The sequence below is a fragment of the Chaetura pelagica genome, unplaced genomic scaffold (assembly GCF_000747805.2).
Source record: "Chaetura pelagica isolate M959 unplaced genomic scaffold, ChaPel_1.0 scaffold147, whole genome shotgun sequence".
Lineage (NCBI taxonomy): Eukaryota > Metazoa > Chordata > Aves > Apodiformes > Apodidae > Chaetura > Chaetura pelagica.
In genome coordinates this window covers 540,937-556,808 of record NW_009954194.1, presented here as the reverse complement: position 1 = coordinate 556,808, position 15,872 = coordinate 540,937, and the positions used below count along the sequence as shown (strand labels likewise).

At 39.4% G+C, this 15,872-nt stretch overlaps 1 protein-coding gene across 1 annotated transcript in view; it reads left to right on the top strand.

Moving 5' to 3' along the window:
- Positions 1-14,898, top strand: part of LAP3 (leucine aminopeptidase 3) — a 16,183-nt gene extending 1,285 nt beyond the window's left edge. Inside the window, exons 2-13 of the mRNA XM_010003127.1 lie at positions 332-447; positions 748-802; positions 2,590-2,695; positions 4,280-4,439; positions 7,246-7,407; positions 8,397-8,555; positions 9,313-9,437; positions 10,547-10,635; positions 11,945-12,047; positions 13,748-13,827; positions 14,471-14,583; positions 14,688-14,898. Coding sequence (XP_010001429.1) covers positions 332-447; positions 748-802; positions 2,590-2,695; positions 4,280-4,439; positions 7,246-7,407; positions 8,397-8,555; positions 9,313-9,437; positions 10,547-10,635; positions 11,945-12,047; positions 13,748-13,827; positions 14,471-14,583; positions 14,688-14,886 — 1,467 coding nt within the window. The 3' untranslated portion in view covers positions 14,887-14,898. The remainder of the gene's footprint in view (positions 1-331; positions 448-747; positions 803-2,589; positions 2,696-4,279; positions 4,440-7,245; positions 7,408-8,396; positions 8,556-9,312; positions 9,438-10,546; positions 10,636-11,944; positions 12,048-13,747; positions 13,828-14,470; positions 14,584-14,687) is intronic.
- The last annotated feature ends 974 nt before the right edge of the window (positions 14,899-15,872 follow it).

The window sequence follows — 15,872 nt, the reverse complement described above, 5'->3', positions numbered from 1 at the left end:
GGGCCCCGGCGCGGCTCCTGCGGCCGCGCAGCCGCCTTCCTGCCCGGCACCTTCTGCAGCTCCCCACCTTCCTCCTGGAGGCACCTGGCTGGAGATCTGCGTTCGCGGGGGGAAGGGCAGCATGGTTTTGCCTGTAGTTATACTGTATCCGGTGTCTTTCTCATGCTTGAGGGTAGTCGTAGTGCTGAAGTGTTGCTCGGGCATCACGTTCGATAAATACATAAGCTGAGGTTTAATATATGCGGCAGTAGCTACAGTTTTAACAATGTGCTTGTCTTTTAGAGGGGTCTCTAAATTTAATGCTGTTTACATCAATGCTCATCCTTTTTAGGGCCTTGTTCTGGGAATCTACTCAAGTGAAAAGGATGAAGGTGCTGCCCAGCTCACTAATGCAGGAGATGCTTTTGATAGACTCGTGTCTGGAAAGCTGAGGGAACTTCTGTCCATGTAAGTGTATGATAAGCTTCTGCAATGGACTGACCTACCTACCAACACCAGTAAGAATGGTCTCTTCTGTCAGTATTACTGTTTGTGTCGTACCACTTCTCAGGCTGGTATTTGCTTCTACCAGGCCAAGCAGTTTGGAGAGGAACTCCTGTGGAAACTGCCCTTTTCTGTGAATCAGCACTGAGCCAGGTGTCTCAGTACAGTGTTGAGGAGCACTGCGTGGTTGTGGAGTGAATGTAGTAGTGTAACATTTATCAACAATAAGGACATCTTAATTTAAATCATCTTTTTGTGTCCTAGATCTGGGCCACCTTTGAAGAAAGGTAAAACACGTATATTCCATGGTTTGCATCAGGTAGGAACGCAGGATTTTTGTGTGCAGTTTGCCTTTACATCTTATTTTAAGATGAGTTCACTGCTGTGCTTGTGTACATTCTCTGCTGTTCTTCTCCCCTCTCACCCCCCTCTCAACTAAAGATGTGGTTCTTATTGAAACCTTCTGTTCTGCACTCCCCATGTTTGCGTGGCCTTTTGCACAATCCTGCCCTTCCTCCACTGCTGCAAAATGAGAAGATATAAACATGTCTGTTCTAAAGGTGGTGTTCTCTAAATAACAGCTCACTGAGTAGGCTGAAGCACAACAGTTTTGGATCAGACTTCTGTTCTGCCTGTTGTGCTTAAGAGGAGTGAGTGCATAAATGTGTTCTACTATTTGCAAAAACCCTCTAGACATGACAGTTCTAACACAAGGTAGTCCCATCTTAGGCTTTAATCAGATATTTTAAAGTCATGTGCTTGAGACCTCAGAAAACAAGACATAGGTCTGTTCTTCAAGCAAGACTTTTGTCTGCACAGACTTGATGTATCACAATGGTATGAGATGGGGATTCATCTGCTTGAAGTTAGGCTTTTGGTACCATTTGAGAAGCCCTAATACATCTAATTCACCTACAAGGAGCTGGCAAACATAGTATGATTTCTGCCTTTTTGGAATAGTAGCTAGAGGGTAGGCAGACATGTAATAGGACACTAGGTGTCCCTGTGTAAGTAACTGAGTCTTGCATTAGGGCTATTTAAACTATTAAAAATAAATCAATTTGTAGTGAGTATTGCCTACCATGTGTAAATTTCTGTGTGGAGACCCCAGACAGGTGACACAACTCAGTAGAAAGGCTCTCGGAAACTTCATGGAAGTTGAGTCCACTGAAGGTCCCATTATCCCAGTTCTGCATAAAGGATGAAGTGAGTAGCAAATCTCTGCAAAAGAAGGGAGCAGAATTTGGTCTTAAACCTCTTCTAAGTGTGTAGAATAATAAACTAAAAAAATGTTAGCTTGAATCACTGATCTTCTGGAAAGTTAATGCTAGTTTCAGCATCTTGTGAAGCAAAATGCTTTACTGTAACAGTATGAGAGCTGGTTTAGAATCTGACAGAACAGCTATTTATGATGGAAGGCAAAAGCTAAGATTAACTTCACTTTTCTTCAGAGCAGTGGGAAATCTGTTTGCATATATGACCTTGAGTTTTATACAAATTTGACTTAATTGTTAAAATGCAGCTTTAATATTTGTGATTTCTTCCTTTCTGCCTTCCCCTTGCAGCTTATAAGGCAAGCATTTAGTCTGCTGTACTAGATTGCTTCCCTGCACTCTGCAGCTTTGTTTTGTTACTAGGCAAATCATGGGAGCTCAGCTGCTGAGCTGAGCAAATAGGTTCAGCCTTTGAAGTTATTTCATTTCCTTGAACATAGTACTGTGCCAAAAAAAAAGGTTACACTTCTCCAGATCAGTTCTGGCCTTTTGGTGCAGCTGGAAGTCTGGGTCTGCTTTCAAAGAACGGTTAAACTTACCCTTAGAAGTATCAGGTTTGCTATGTGTTGAGTATAAAGCCTTACATCTGCTCCAGTGCATGTAGTTAACTATTAATTGGACAACAGAAAAACTGACTATGTGTCTGTGGCAAATGACTGGAGCTGCAAGACCATGGCAATGTACTGGCACTCTTAGTGCAGAAATGTGCATAATGTAGAGACAGTATTGAATATATTTTAATGCTGTGCTTGGTTTGTTATGGAAAGTAAGATCTTTTTAATGACTGCTGGTGGCTTTCAAGTGAATCCATTCGTGCGTTGGCTTCATCTAGGACTTTCCAAGTGTGGTTGTAGTTGGCTTGGGTAAGAAGAATGCTGGAGTAAATGACCAAGAAAACTGGAATGAAGGCAAAGAAAATATTCGTGCAGCTGCTGCAGGTTAACTATTTTTACATTTTTTAAAGCATTTTGTCTGTAAAACTATTGTAGTGGTGCAGTGTATTCCACTTTCAAAGACTGAGTCTATATATGATCTTGTTTCAAAATGCAAAACCTACTGCATGGTTTGGTAAATGCATTTTCTGGTCACTGATATTAATGCATTTTTTTCTTAGCAAGGAAGGAGTGATAGGGCACGTAAATCAATCTGCAGACAGGTAACTCCAGTTATTTATCACAGAATCATGGAATTGTCATGGTTGGAAAGGACCTCCAAGATCAGAGTCCAACTGTCAACAAATCATTTGTTTGTTGTCAAATCATTGCTGTCAAATCATTTGTTTGTTGTCAAACAAATACAACCAACCACACACGCTCCACCAAAAAACAACCACAAAACCCCCACACCCTCAGCCACTAGAGCATGCCCTGGGGTGCCATATCTACACATTTCTTGAATAGCTCCAAGGATGGTGACTCAGCCACCTCTAGGCAGGCTGTTCCAGTGCCTGAACACCCATTCAGTATAGAAATTCTTCCTAATATTCAGTCTAAACTTCCCCTGCTGCAACTTCAGGCCATTTCTTCTGGTGTCCTCATCATTTATTTACCTCCATATATTATTTACCTCCTCCTATTTACTTCCCTGTATTTCTTACCTCACTAAAACTTCCTTCCAGGTAGTTGTAGAAGGCAATGAGGTCTCTCCTCAGCCTCCCTTTCTTCAATATTTTGAATAACTTTCCTGCACAGTGTGGTACTGAAAAGTTACTTGAATAATTACTACTATTTTGAAGCCTGAGGGCACCACTAATTCACTTTATGCTCATGCTGTACTGAAGTATGCATATATATTTACTTTTGCCACTTGGTTTGCAAATGAGATAAGTGTGTTAAAAACTGGTATCTTTCACAACATCAGAAGTATGATTCAGTATATTATCTGTCATAGGCAGAGAAGGCCTCTCTATCCTAAGGATGACTGCTGCAACTAAGTGTGTATAAAACGAGAATAAAAAGAGTTCTCACTGCAGAGTTTATAATCTGAGACTGAAGGTCAGTCACGTGTATGACAGCTCTATATCCAAAGTGCAAGCCAATGTTGTCTCACTAGCTGCCAAAGTGTTGTTAAATTACTTGGGCACCAAATAGATTTTATGGAATACATACTTTTGGTTGTTTGCTTATGAAAGTGTATAAACTAATTTGCAGAAAAGTGCAGTCATGTATTCTTAGCAGAAAACTAAATTACAGCAAACTTCTGATACCTGCAGACAGACATAACCTACAGCACTCCAGAATGATAGAACTTTTCTTTGATATAGAGTGAGCTTATCCTTTTTATTCTTGTGAAATGTCTTGATCGTTATAATTAATCAAGTGATATTTTCAGTTGAAATTTGTCAGTATATGGTCATTAGCGTTTTTAATTATTTATGTCCTTTTAAACTGGTTTACTTTTAAATTTAGATATCTTGAATAAAAAATATTTTTTTCCTTGAAAAAGGAAATTCGCCACCTCCGATACCTGTTTTGCTGTTCTGTGCAATACTCAGCCTGCTATTTCTGCACTGTATTTTTCAGTTGGTTGTAGACAGATCCAAGATTTGGAGATGCCTTGTGTTGAAGTAGACTCCTGTGGAGATGCTCAAGCAGCTGCAGAAGGTGCTGTCCTTGGATTGCATGAATATAATGAGCTGAAGCAAAAAAAGAAACCTGTAGTTACTCCTCAGCTTCATGGAAGGTGATGGCAAAAGGAAAGCTGGCCTATTTATTTATGTGTGTTTCCTTATTTATAAAACTGTGCATGCTTGTGCATGGGAAAAACAAAACTGAGAGAACAAGGCTAGCAATAGTATCCCTCTTAACTCTTCTTACTCCTTTGAATTTCCTGTAGTATTTTACATCTCAAATGCATTTATAGTGTTTGCACTATATGTTCTGTTAGTATGCCATGTTCTGAGGTTAAAGGCAAATAAATGCTGCTTCATAGAAGAGGAGGTTCGGAATAAAAATAGGAGTAAAAAACATCACTTGAAGCATGGTTGTGATGTGAAAGGATTTTTGTTGATATTGCATGCCAAAATTGTGGAGCAGAGGTATTTCAAACTTCATAAATGCATCAATCCTTTTGAGAATCAGGAAATGCTAATTGACACCAGACCATGCCATGATGGACATGTTTTACATAGTTCACTTGTTATATTTTCATTCACAGAACATAATGCGAGAAGAGAAGCTTGAGTGCTTCTGGCTTCTAAATATCACTGTTACTTGAGAGCAGAAAGTAATATCAAAGCTTTTGGTTCCAGAACAAAGCTTTATTAATCCCCTTTTACTCTATCAGAGAGGACTCTGGATCTCCAATATAGAATATTCTGTCACATGGAGAGATATTTCCCATATGTACTTTGTACAGGAACAAGTCTTTCCTTATAAGTCTTATATAAGTCTTTCTTTAGTGAGACTGCAATTAGATCTTTCCTAAATTTTTCTTTCCAAGGTGAAACAAATACAATTCACTTAGCTTCTTCTCATGTGCCATGTACTCTAGCTCCCTACCCCTTAGGGTCCTTCCTTTGGACTTTCTCCAGTTTATCAGTATTTATTCAGGAACTCAAAATTGGACCTAGCTAGATGCAGCCTCACAAATGCCAAGGAGGTAACTAATTATTTCCCTTAACATGCTGGATGTGCTATAATCCAACCCAGAACATGGCTGGCCTTTGTCACCTCAGTAATGTGCTGCTTACTCCCTTTCAACTTGTCCTCCAGGATCCCCAGGTTTTTTCTGCAGCTTTGCTTTCTGCCCAGTCAGTGTCCAGACTGACTGTTGCCCAGAGCTGTTCTGTCCTAGATACAGGACCTGACACCAATCTTTGTTAAACTTCACTGAGTTCCCTTTGGTACATTCCTCCACCACTATAAATGGTGGCCCTGTTCTCCCCATTTCAGCTATTCCCTGCAATGTGCTGCGGCCCATGAACCTCTGTCTAAGCTGTTGATGATGGTATTAGCCCCAATATCAACCCTTCAGTAACACCACACATAATTACCTGCCAGCTAGATAGTTCAGCTGTTGTCTGCTATCTTTTGAGCCCAACAACTCTTAACAGTTTTTCACCCATTTTGTAGTCTACCCCTCCAGTTCATGTTTTTTCAATTTGTCTGCAAGGATTCTACATTAAAACCTTGCTAAAGCCAAGATAAATTAGATCCACTGTGGTCCTCTGTGCTGACAGTCTTATAAAAGTCAGCTGAGTTGGTCAGGCATGATTTATCCCAAATCTATAATGATTGTTCCCAGTGACCATCTTTGTTCTTCAGGTACCTGGAAATGGTTTCCAAGGTGACGTTCTCAATGAAATTTTAGGCCATTAAGCCTACAATAAATAGTCTGTAGTTCCCTATATTCTCTTTGCCATTCTTAAAGAGGAGGACTTGTCATTTTCCAATTAATTGTGCCAGCCAGCTCCCTTGGCACCTTCAGATACATACTGCCTGCTACCTAGGACTCGTCTGGCTTCCTTAAACAGTCCTTCTAATCTGCTATGGCTAGTTTGTTCCTTTCCCAAACTCTGTTACTAAGCACAAAGAACTGAGGAATCTGGAAGCAGATCTTAATAATTAAAAGTGATGCAAAGCAGGCATTGAGAACTTCAGTCTCCTCAGTGTTTGCTAGATTGCCTGCCCCATTTAGCAATGGGACAGTAGTATTCCTGTTCTTCCTTTTCCTGATCCATGTGTCCATTGAAGTCCTCTTGTAGCTTTTCATACTCCTTGCCAATTTCAGTGTCAGCTGACATTTGGCTTCTTAATTCCATTCCTCCATATCCAGACAATGATTCAATATTCCTCCTGGATTACTTCTGCACTGTGTTGCTCTTAGAAGTGGAATCCATCTTAATGCCCTGCTTTGTCATGTGTTTTAAAGCAAGTAAGCCTTTTTGGTCTGTCTCAGTAAAATCAAAGGTTTTGTACCAGCTGTGTTTCAGAGTACCCAGAGAGGCCTCCCCATCTCCTATGCAGGCAGCTCTTTATAAACATTTGCTCTGTCATTCATTAGTGAAATACCTTGAGTGCACTGTGAAATGAGATCCAAATTCCACTCTTGTCACATAATCATATTTCAGTAGTGAAAAAGAGAATTGGAGGCTTTACATGGTAAATAAAAACTTCCAGGGCTGTTATAATTAATGCGATTACAAATTTTGAAAGGATATTAAACCTTGTGCTTAAGGATTTAAGCCAATCTCTGACTAGTAAGGATTAGGACAAGACCTAATGTATTAGACAGATAATTCTACATCTGTCTGCTCTAGGATTCTTTTAGCTTTCTGTGAAGCATTTGGAACTGACTAGAACCAGAGATGAGCTACTAAACTAGATGTACCTTGGATAGTATCCTAAATTCCTCATAGTAAGATTACTGACATTTTAAATTGCCCCAAATTAATGATCCTGCATTTTCAAACAGGAGAGAATGGATGGTGACATCATCTTATTTTTGCAAATGTTTATGATCCTGTTTATTGTATGGTGTTGTTTAGTGCTGAAAGTGAAGCCTGGCAAAAAGGTGTTATCTACGCTGAGGGTCAGAACCTCGCTCGGTACCTTATGGAGACTCCAGCTAATTATGTAACTCCATCCAAGTTTGCCGAACATATGGAACAGAAGCTCAGAAGTTTCAGCAATGTGAAGGTCCATATAAGGTAAGTTCCATTTAAATGATTCCTCTGCAGGGTAAGATACCTTCCAGGTTATTCAAGTATGCAGTGTTCTCTCACACCCATTTTGCCTCTACAAAGACAAAAGCTAGGGAAGCATTTGGCAGAAGGGTATGAGGGAGGCCCAGACTGCAAGCTACTCTCAATAGGTGAGCTTCTAGTTAGCAGAGTGAACAAGATACTGTGACATAGTAAAACCATTAATTGTCAATTAGTCATGGAGTCAATTACTGATTAATTGACACATGCTATGAAAGAGGAAGCCTGATGAAGTCTCTGAATACAGGCCAAAGACCAGATATCGTTTTTCTAATACTCTTTGTTTTCTTCCCAAGTGGATTTTATACATACCTTAGCTTTTTTGCTCGGATGTGGTAATTAAATATTCCCTATTTATTGCTGTTATTGTTGGGGCTTTTTTTTTTAAAAAAACTTTTAAAAATGTTGATTGGAGTTGTGAAAGCCCTTGCAGCTGAATTTGCCTCAACATTTCTAGTTGCTGCACTTGAGTGGAAATGGGCTAACTGGTACTGGAAATGTTGGAGGCTGTTTTGTTGAAAAGCAAAAGACTGCGGGAAATCAACTATAGTTAACCAACATGATAACAGGCAGGTAAACTGTAACTTGCTGCAATATTGTTACTCCGTGTGACTTCAGAGAGTACAGCCTGATGATGAAATCTTAACATCTCTGATGCAGAAAGTGCAGAGTGGTTCTTATTTTTTAAACAAGGCAAAACAAAAACTGAACAGCACCTTTGAGGCACTATTTTTCTGTTTCACAAAAAAAAGGTAATAACGGTTGGATTTAAGTTACAGTTTCCAAAATAACTAACTAAAATTGAATTTTTGTTTGTATCCAAAAGTTTGTATACAAACTTTCAAGAATTGTGATCTCTTAAAAAACAAAGTCACATAAGTCAAAGAGTGCAAATAGGAAAAAAAAATATAAATATTTTTTTTTTTCTGTTCCAGACCAGAGTCTTGGATAGCAACACAACAGATGGGAGCATTCCTGAGTGTAGCTAAGGGTTCAGCTGAACCTCCCATCTTTCTGGAGATTCACTATTCAGGTGGTGCTAATACAAATGACTCCCCATTGGTATTTGTAGGAAAAGGAGTTACATTTGACAGGTTTGTATACTAATATCTTAATGACTAAGGGGGTAAAATGCCTTTCTGCTATTCATGTTCAATGGGGACATGCGTTTGCTTTGCTCAGCTTATCTTTCAGTGCCATTCCAGTGAACTTTCCCTCTATAGTAGACTGTGCTGCCTTTTCTGGGGAGAAGACAAGCTTGAGTGGTTGGACAAAATGGAGATTGATCTGCTGTTGTCTTCTAAGGGGAAAATGGAAATTCAGGAGGAAAAACCCAAACAACTTGCTGTTTTTTCTATCGGCCTAAGCAAACCTCAGGATAAAGCATTTAAATATTTATAATTGCAGTATGTCCCTTTTAGATCATGCATGAGGAAAGAGTACTTTGTTCTTTGCAGCAGTTCCTTGTAACTGCTACTCATGTCACGTAACTACTGAAGAATTGATATTGAACTATTGAAGAATTGGTCTGTTCTCCTTCCATGTGCTGATTTTACCAAGGCTACTATTTTGTTCTTTTTTTGTGCTCTTTTGCTATTATGAAGACCATTGAGTTAGTCTGCTGCAGATTGCATAGATTTTTATGGCATCCTAATTATGAGGAGATAATTCAGGAACATACTTTATCTGAAAGGAAAACCCAGATACCTTGTTTTCCTTATGCTTGTTAGGGCATTGAAGGAATATTTGAAAACACATTTACTAATACCTGGTGCTAAAACAGGCTGATGGAAAGAATATTATCAATGCTTGCCACTTCAAACTCCTACATACTTGTTCTGTTTATCCCAGTGGTGGCATTTCACTGAAGCCATCATCGGGCATGGATGCAATGAGGGCAGACATGGGAGGAGCAGCAACTATCTGTTCAGCCATTGTGACAGCAGCAGCTTTAAATCTACCTCTTAACATAATTGGTAAGTAATAATTCCCTAAATCTTAATTTTACAAGATCTCTTGTTGACAAAGTAATTTTCTAGTATCAGCAGTGGTAACAATCTTACAGAAAAGCCATGGACTCTTGCAGACTTAATTATCTCAGCTTCTCTTCCATTTTCAGTTGCTTATAAAAAAATACTAGTTTTGCTTGGATAAAATATTTCAACACTGAATTAAAATGTTGAAGGCATGATTTTTAGATCTTAGGTGAGCAGTGATTATCAGTAAACTTACTTGAAACAACTTTTTCAGAATTCCTGATCCTTCGCTACAGGAAGGAATGTGGATATCTGTAAAGGCAATTAAAAATGAAAAGGAGCTAGCTGAGCTACCTCCATGAGGGTTTGCCAAAGCTGAACAGGAAGAGAGATCAGATTTTCTTTTCTTAGGTGAACATCTCAAGAAATAGAAAATGAACAAAAACCCTAGTCTGCTGATACTGGTTTTAAGTATGACAAATGCTTATATATTTCTGCAAAAATGTTGCGTGGCTAAAATTAAATGAGCTGATTCAGGAACCGTGGCAAAAAGGAGTTGCTGATGTTATGTGATCCACTCTAGGATAAGTTTTATGTTTGAGAGCCTTGACTTACAGGAAACTAGTATTTTCGTCATTTTTATGTTTCAACCAGTAGAGGGCAGCGTAACACACATCCTCACATTCCTCACTTAAAAGTATGTGATGGGAAGGGCTAAAGGAGTGGAGCAAAAGGCTGTGTACGTGATTCCCCCTGAAGAGTGGTGGTCCACAATTTGCTTACTCCTTGTGCCAGGAGCAAGTTTTTCCCTCGGAATGGTGGAATGCCTTTCATCCCCTTATCCCATTTATAGCTCGAGTTTTGACAATTACGCTCTTTTTTGCTCATCCCTATTTGCTTTTCTTATGGTTGGATTCCTATGGTGAGTCCTTGGACCACTCTTGACATTGCACAATATTTATTTACAATGAGCAGAGAACCAGGAAAATTTGGATTTTGAGCATAAATTCAAAATGAGAATAGCACTGTTTTCTTATGGAGGTGCTTGGAATTTTCTACATCTTTTCTGAGAAAGAAACTAGTATTGTATTTTTCCTTTTCTCTCTAAGGCTTGGCACCCCTCTGTGAAAACATGCCCAGTGGTAAGGCAAACAAGCCTGGAGATGTCGTTAGAGCCAAGAATGGAAAAACGATACAGGTATGCTTGTGAAACTTGGATTTTTATTACTATTGGTGAATTGGTTTAATCAATCAAGTTATATTACTGCAATCACAGCAGTGCAAATGTACTTTTTAAAAAATGTAAGAAGTGTGTTATTAATTAGAAACTGCTATCATAGGATTCTTTCAAATATAAACATCAATCTTAGAGATTAGACATGTTTTATAAATTGCTAAGAAAAAGCTGAGAAAGTATGGTCATTTACTGAACATGGCAGAAAATGTTCGAATACAAGAGATTGGTTATATGCTTATAAAAAAAGGTTCTCAGTCAGAATGAATAACATATCAGTTGCTCCCAGCAGACCCTTCAGGAGTCTTCTATGCTATCTGGAGTAAGACCTAAACCCAAGGTCTTTACTGCCAAGTTGCTCTGCACAATCAGAACTCATAGAGGCTGTTGGTTCAAAGGAGCTTGCCAAATCCCTACTCAAAATGCATATTTCATATTGAATCCAAAGTGTTCCATACTGAACTTGTAGATAAATGGTATGGAAAGTAATTGATTTAATTTAGAAGTATATGCTTCATCAATAACTGGATTTCTGTGATTCTGCCACCTTTGACTTGCTGAACCTTCCAGTTTCTTGAGGAGATTCTCCCAAAACTGAGTTCAGCCACCCTCTGTTTGGAGGGAAAAGGCTGGGCACATATTCCCCCATCATGAAGAAATTTGCAAGAAAGGACTAGTAGCTCAGAGCACATCATGCAATTAGTCTTACAGAATTAACAATTAATTTTCCATGAAAGGGGAAAGGAGCAAAAGTGCTATTTATTTTACTTTTTAGAGTGATAAAGTTTCAAGATCCACATAGAAAGCAGTTTCCAGCCATGCATCTGTGTTTCTTTGTGGTACCCTCTCCTCCTTTGCAGTTTCCATTGGCCAGATCTCTCTGCTTGCTCAGAAATAGCCCCTGGGATTCCTGGGGCTTTGCTGGGAATGGCAACCAGCCTCCTGCACTCCACTGGGGCACCTCCAGGCTCTTCTGTGGAGCCAACAGCACAGAGGCCCAGTGTGCAGAGTAGGTTGCAGTGCTGAAAGAGGACTTTACCTCAGCTACAGATGTGCTTTTATTTTATAAACATAACTGTATATCAATACTATCTTTTTTCTTCTTTTTTTTAAATTACGTTTACTTTGGGTAAATTTTTATGACCTGAAGTTCCTGGGGCCTGCAACAATGCATTCACAATCTAACAGTTATTTAAGTTAGTATGTAATTAAAAAGTCAGCGAAAGGGATGTTTTCTGTAGTTAATCTGTTTTCACTAATTTTTCACCCGAAGGTAGATAACACAGATGCAGAAGGAAGACTGCTGCTAGCTGATGCTCTATGTTATGCCCACAGTTTTAATGCAAGAGCTATTGTGAATGCTGCAACATTAACAGGTAAGCAGTCTCCATTCCCTGCTCATTAGCAAGTCAGTTCTTTGTCACTGTCATTAACTGGGCTGTGAATCAGTTGAACGATGTATATAAAGCCAGCCTGAATTTGAAAGCAATTGAGATGATTTTACATGTTTTAGGACAACAGGTAGCACAGTTAATGCTCTAACAACTTGTACTGCTGCACCATGCCTCTAGGCGTGCAGGGTACACACTCAGCAATCTAGATGAAGTTCAATCAGCCCAGCTGAGCCAGAACTAAGAAGATCAAGAAAACCTACATAGACACTGATGTTTCTATGCAGTTTTTCCCAGTGCTTCCGTGTCTGAGTTAAGACTCCCAGCTCTGGGGGCTCTGTGATGCAGAGGTACTGGCATGGTTGTGGAAGAATCCTGCCAGCTCCACATGGCACTCACGATGCTGGAGCCAAAATAGCTTATTTGTGAACAGCTTCTTGAGTGTCTGAGCTCTGTGTGATCTAGCCAGCACCAGTTCTTCCATTATGTGAGGTAGCTCAGGTCTTCATGATTCTAGAAAATGGAATGGGAGAGTCATTATCATCTTCCCAAGAATTAATTTGACTGAAATATCTCTTACTTTCAGTTTGCATACTTCCAGGCATAATAAAATGTTCTTTAATGGTTTTATCTCTACAGTTGTATATGAGTGAGGTTATAATTTAAAGTTAAAAAACTGCATTGTGGATGCATCTCATGAACTGCAGTTTCAGGTTGTCATGGGTGAAGTGACTGTAGCTGAAATGAGGGCAAACATGGAAGAGTAGTTCAGAAAGGAGTCCACTGTGTTGCTTAATTAGTATGCTAAACAAAGTAATTATCTCTCTCTATATACTCCACTAGTGCTTTAAATTGTGTTCCATGAGTTTTACCAGTTCAAATGCCATGGAAAATTTCAATAGACAGAAGGGAAGCTGATTTTAAGATTATTGGCTTGTATAAAAGTATTCCCATATAAAGGGCATGATAGAATAAGGAGCTTACTCCCACTGGAGATTATTCTGTGTTTAGGCTCCTTGGGCACGAAGGAGGAAGGAGGAAAGCTGCAGGAGAAACTTGTTTGACATAACATTTTGTTAAACTACTACTTTTCTTCTTTTTTTAAATCTCATTGAGATTTTAGTATTGGTATTAGAGAGGCAGTTCTGTGGCATCAAATAAATAACTATGTACGTAATTCCTCTGGTTTAGGTATGATTTAGTGTTTTGATAAGGATTATTTTCATTTAAATTCACGTATGCTGTGCAAAAATCTATGCAAGTGAAATTCCCAAGAGGGGAAGTATCAGCTCAAAAATTTTTGAGGTATATAAATTGAAAAAAGTCCATTCATATTTTCTGTATGGAAACGATAACATTTAGTGTTGTCTTTTTTTTTGAGAAGACACTTATTACCGAATATGTTATATTAGACATATTGCTAAGAAACGTCAAGCTGAAAACAAAATCTAGTTTCATGATACAGAATGTATTTTTTATGAATTGTTGTCCTATTAGATGATGAAAAGGTTTAACAACATTTAAACTATTAAAAGTGCAGTTGTATTAAAAACTTTAGGTTTTGCAGACTTTATAAATTACTGATAATGGGAATTAAAAATAAAAAATGTTCTGTGAGGAATTAGGATGCAGAATACCTCAGGTCCGCCTTTGCCTTTGTTGTATGATGCTGTGTGTTTCTGTAGGTGCCATGGATGTTGCATTGGGGTCTGCAGCAACTGGAGTGTTTACAAACTCATCTTGGCTTTGGACTCACCTTTATGAAGTAGGCCATCTGCATTATTATTAACTAATCATATCTCAGTAATACCTGTTATCGAAAAGTTAGTGTATTACTCAAAGTCTTTATGAAAACCCAAATGGTATGTTATTCAATTTTGTATTTAATTGAAAATAATTAATTTGAATATTAATTGCTAGCTCTTTAGTGAGGTTTAGTATCATACAGCAAACATCTGTATCATCTTAAGGATCTGCATTTTCTGATAATTTACTGCATATGCATAAGCTCTGGACTACTGACAGTAATTAGGTTCATGTTAAAAAGGTAATTGATCTTGCCAAACAACACTGAGACAGAAATTCAGTCCTGGTGATTGGCTGGAGTGTGATGGCTAAAGGAAGCCTCTGCCAGGGAGGAAAATGAAAACTGAAAATAAACCCAGTGTTTAGATTTTTGCCTTTTGATTAACACTAAAGTACCTAAAAAGTAGGATTCACTGCTTTGTTTGGCAGTGTGTCTCCAAATACCTGACACTATACAGGGCTGAAGATTTTTAGACTAATCAAAGCTAAACAAAAGTAACCATGCCTGGTACAGGGGCTTGGGAATGCAGTTTAAAAAACGGGGAATAAAAAAATAAGAAAAAGAGAAAATTTTGCAAAAACTGTCAGTGTTTCTTTTTCAGGCCAGCATTTTGACAGGAGACAGAGTTTGGAGAATGCCTCTTTTTGACCATTACACAAAGCAAGTAACAGACTGTCCTCTTGCAGATGTTAGCAACGTTGGCAAGTACAGCAGGTAAGATGCATCAATATCCTTCACGTGCCCCTTCAGCGTATTCGCTTCACGTTTGTGCTGTTGGTGTTGCTTGGGAAACAATACGCTTCATCTGTTCCCCACAGATCTGGAGGAGCGTGCACAGCTGCTGCCTTCCTGAAAGAATTTGTGACTGCCTCTCACTGGGCTCATTTAGATATAGCGGGTGTGATGTCTAACAAGGATGAGGTGCCCTATCTTCGAAAAGGCATGGCAGGGCGGCCTACGAGAACCCTAGTGGAGTTTGCAGCTCGACTGAGTCAAGACAGTCACAATACCAAATAAAACACCTATTCTAAAATCATCTACTCTGCCTTAAGAAAAAAAAAAAAAAAAAGTATTATTCGTAAATGAATGTCCCAAGCATATTTTTACTACGGTAATGAACTACAAATGCTTTTTATAAACCATTACTTGGGTAAGAATATCTTGCCTTTGAGATTTGTCATCCCATATAATGCAGTTAAAAATAAAAAAAATATCCTGTTTGAAATGTTGAGATATCTGGTACCAAAACACAATGGTGGAGAACATCTGAACTGCTATCTTATATCTTAAGTATGCTGAATTATTGCAAACAATAAATCTCTTATTTGGGTGTGAGTTTTCATTGAGAATGAACAATGTCATGGAGATCATAGCTGTGCCTCAGTTTTGGGTGAATTTTAGGTTGTGTCTAAAGTAACTCTGCAAAGTTGCTCTTAAATATGCCATTCTGACATTTTTCCTTGGGAAAAACTAGAACTGCAGTTGGTGTCTTTTGAGGTGAAAAATAACGCATTTTTAGGCTGTTGCAGTTAGTGTGGTTAGCATGGCTTTGGCACTAAATTATGTAGGGAGTCTTAAACAAGTGCCAACAAGAATCTGTCTTGTCCCTGCCTTTCAGAAAAGAATCGATGCCCGTTAGCGTTGGGTGGGTTTTGAGGGGAGCGAGGCAGCAGCTCCCGCGCTGGTGCGAGGTGCTCGGGCTGCCAGCCGAGGGAGTTCAAACGTCAAACACACCTACAGGGCGGGGCGAGGTTTTCTTGAGAATTTGGGGGATGCCGGCCCAGAGAGTGTGTTTTTTTCTGTGAAATTCGTGTGTCACCGCCTGTGTCCAGCGGTGCCGAGCTGTTTCTTACCCAGGCTGGCGTCTGGGCGGCGCGGGAGGGCACAGGCTGGAGGGGAGGGTCCCTCTCAGAAGGACGGCCTTGTTTCCTCTGCTTCTCTCCAGCGCGGGAGGCGGCGGGGCCGGAAGCGGCCCCGCGGGAGCGGCACCGGTCCCGCCTCCC